The sequence below is a fragment of the Frankliniella occidentalis genome, unplaced genomic scaffold (genome assembly GCF_000697945.3).
Source record: "Frankliniella occidentalis isolate FOCC.00 unplaced genomic scaffold, Focc_3.1 Scaffold7, whole genome shotgun sequence".
Taxonomy (NCBI): Eukaryota; Metazoa; Arthropoda; class Insecta; order Thysanoptera; family Thripidae; genus Frankliniella; species Frankliniella occidentalis.
Window position 1 is genome coordinate 65,536 of NW_026267137.1, and position 3,449 is coordinate 68,984.

The following is a 3,449-nucleotide window of genomic DNA, read 5'->3' on the forward strand; positions in this document are numbered from 1 at the left end:
TTTTAAATTAAAAAATGATACAAGTCTTGTTTTCATTTACACATGCTATTCCACATGTTGATGAGAGCACAACCTTCTTGCCTTATCTACTGGCATAATTCTAGGCAAATATAATGACTACGTAAATGCAGGACTCCAATCCATAGCCACTTAGACCCGCATAAATTCAACATACAAAGCAAACAACTCTGGTTACATAAATGCACTGGGCCTATTAAGTACAGGTCTTCACCAACAGAAAGTTAGCCCAGTGACTAGACAGGTGTCATGGTACAAAATATCCAGAGTGCACTAAAACATGCAAAATACAATGACTTTGACAAATGACTCATATACAAATGAGGAAGGAGTTGGCAAGTTACCTAAATTCTCTCTTAAATTGACAAAAGAGTTTAAAAAAATAAAATTAAAAAACAGCTAAGTGTGCATGTGGTATCACATTTCAAGGGCTAATTGCGGCAAATAACTTTCTACAAAATTAAGTAACAACATTTTAAAAATTGCAATTGGCAGGTACAGATCAAAATTAATTTAAGCCATCGGGATTCTAGTTTACAATGGCATTAAAATTTTCAAAATGAAACAAGATACTATGATGATCGCCCAGATCCATCACAAGAATCAGATCCTGAACCTGAGCTGGAACCCGATCGAGATTCAGATCTATATCGACTCCTAGATGATCTTCTAGATTCACACCGTTCTACAGAACCTGGAAGGTGAAAAGAACAGAAATTTTAGAGGGGTTTCATGACTTTTCACTTGATGGTTAATAGTTACCTATATTGTACATTAACACTTACTTGACAATGGTGTATGCAGCTCAAGTTTTACTTTAGTTGTAGCTGTAACTTTAGTAGTATAACTGTTGGTCTGACCTGGAGCTGGACTCGACCTTGCAGATGAAGTTGTTTCACTTCCACTTCCACCCTGTGTACACAAAAGAAAACAATTATCTCTGTCCATCACATGTACTTGAAAATAATTCTTTACTACATCTAATGAACTTACATTTCCATTGTTGTGTGTAGTGGTGGTGGTTGTTTCAAGAACAAGCTCAGGCTGCACCACAATTGTCTCATGTGTCGAGTGACAGGAACCTGGTTCCTCTGTTATAGTTGTCAGTGAGGGTTCAGCATGTATCTTAGCACATGCCTCTCGACTTCGACTTCGTCTCGAGGAATGAGAAGGAGGTGCCTTACCAACCCGACATGATCCTGCACGAACTTGAACAGGTGAAGGTTCAGGTGATGGTGTTGAAATTCTATCTGGGAATTCATATGGTACAACTTCTGCCGATGGCCCAATGAGGGATAATAATATTGGAAAGAAGACTAGACCGTTAATCAAACCTACGGCGATGAGTGCTAAAAGCACATAAAAGAAATATCTGCAAAAGGAACAGAAAATTAGTAAGAGTAGGTACTAATCTACTTCATACAGTGTCATAGGAGTTGTGATGTACCCTTACCTTACAATGAAGTCAAACTCTGAGAAGGCCAACATTAGCACTGCTAAGAGTGTTGTAAAGGCTCCATGAACAACTGGAGCAAACATTTGTTCAATGGCAAGTCTTGTGCGTCTATCACGGCCTCCAATGCTTGTTACAAAGCCCAAGCAAATGTGAACAGTGAAATGTACACCTATGCCAACTGCTACGATGAGTAGCACACCAGGTACTGCACTCAGCTTGACCCCTAATATTCCCATCAAGCCAAGAAGTTGCAGTACCATACCACCCAGTGTGATGACAACCAACAAAGCTGCCCACAGATTGAGCAGAAGGATGGAGAGAACCACAAAAACAGCTCCAAGGGCACTTGCTAGCGCAAGTCCCAGAGCCCATCGAAGACCAACATACTGTTCCCAAAACAGGAATGGTATACCTGAAGGGAAGTTTGGAAGGCCTCTTTCCTCAAATCTCTCACACAGAGTTCTAGCTTGTCCAATTAACTTAGTTATACTCTCAGTGTCACCAAGTCCATGTAAATAGAATGGCATTTGTGCGTATATCAAGGGAGCTGACTTTGGAATTTTCAGTTCATAGTCGTCAGCTGCATGAAACCATTGCCTTGGCTCTGGCCTTAAATTAGCCTGACTTGCACCATAAGCAAGAGCATCATTTGATGCCCATGCACTGAGGTAGTTGTAGAAAGCCTTGGCATTTATCATGCCATCAGCATCAACCAGCCTCACTTGAGTCACCAAGCTCTTGTCAATCGGGTTGTCAACATGGCCTGTCTGAACCAGTAGTTTGTAAGCCAAGATGCCTTCATCAGAAGCATTTGAGAACCACCTTTCCTGGGTGATGCTCCCTCGAGCCCAATCTCTATCGAAAGCTTTTTGAAGACCTGCAAAACAAATATGGTTTAGAATCCCCTTCTATATTTTACTTTAACACCTGTATACTATTGATGGCCACTGTATGAGAACTTACCATTGAGCCAGTCTCTGAACATGTTGAGCCAAAAATCTGGCAGGCCTCCATCATCATTCTTGATAACAGCAGGTATTCTCATGTATGCATCATGGTATTCAAAGAGCATCTTCTGATTTGTAGGGTATTCAAAATCTCCCATTGTAACAGCATGCATTGAATAAAAACCAAAGTATCGTCCTTGAGCTGACAAGAATGCGTGCTCATCGGTGTTTTGTGGCACAATGTCAGTAAGCTCTAAGCCATCTGTAACTTTCATGGCTCCCCACAAACTTCCAGCCAGTACAATGCAGAAGCCTATCATACCAAATGCTTTGATTGAGGGACGAGTCACAAAAGGAGCAAAATATTTTGAAGCAACCATTGTGAGTGAAAATGACCAGCAGTCTTGTGGCTGGCAATCTTGTGCTTGCAAACTGTCAGTTTCACCCTTCTCAACATCGTTGTTTTCTTGGGAACCAACCCAACACTCCTGAGGAAAATTTGATCAAAATTAGTAACATGAATTAATATGTAATTCATAATTTATGATGTATCAGTTTGATGAGAAATTATTATCCACATACCTGTTGAGATGCAGACTTTAAAACGTCAGCAGTTGCTCCATGTTGAGAGCGGCCTGCAGGTAAGGCACGAGGGATTGCTTGCAGCTTGCGAGGTTGATTGGGGGCAAGCCTGGTATGGTGATAGTGAGGCCTTGGAGGGACAGTTACAGCGAAGCAAGGCCAGAGGTTTTCCTCGTCCTCATCATTTGGTGATGGCATGGCACAGCACAACAAATCAGCTCTTCTAGATGCTCTCCTGCGTAAATCTAAGCTAACAATGGCTGGGAACACAAGCAGCATGGCACCCAAGTTGAACAGCACCAGAACAGCAGCTTGCAGTGAGAAGACCCTCAGTGCAGGAATTGGGATGATAGCGGCAGCAAACAAAGCACACATTATGCTCAGTGATGTCAGTAGAACACTGAGTCCGGTGCGCTTCAGAACAGTACCAGTCCTCTCCTAAAATA

General features: G+C 41.8%; 1 protein-coding gene across 1 annotated transcript in view; it reads right to left on the reverse strand.

Moving 5' to 3' along the window:
* Positions 1 to 3,449, reverse strand: part of LOC113204715 (protein patched) — a 6,659-nt gene continuing 3,210 nt past the window's right edge. Inside the window, exons 2-7 of the mRNA XM_052273279.1 lie at positions 3,004 to 3,441; positions 2,438 to 2,909; positions 1,472 to 2,351; positions 1,012 to 1,390; positions 804 to 930; positions 1 to 712 (exon numbers count right to left, since the gene is read on the reverse strand). Of these exons, the coding sequence (XP_052129239.1) occupies positions 591 to 712; positions 804 to 930; positions 1,012 to 1,390; positions 1,472 to 2,351; positions 2,438 to 2,909; positions 3,004 to 3,441 (2,418 nt within the window). The 3' untranslated portion in view covers positions 1 to 590. The remainder of the gene's footprint in view (positions 713 to 803; positions 931 to 1,011; positions 1,391 to 1,471; positions 2,352 to 2,437; positions 2,910 to 3,003; positions 3,442 to 3,449) is intronic.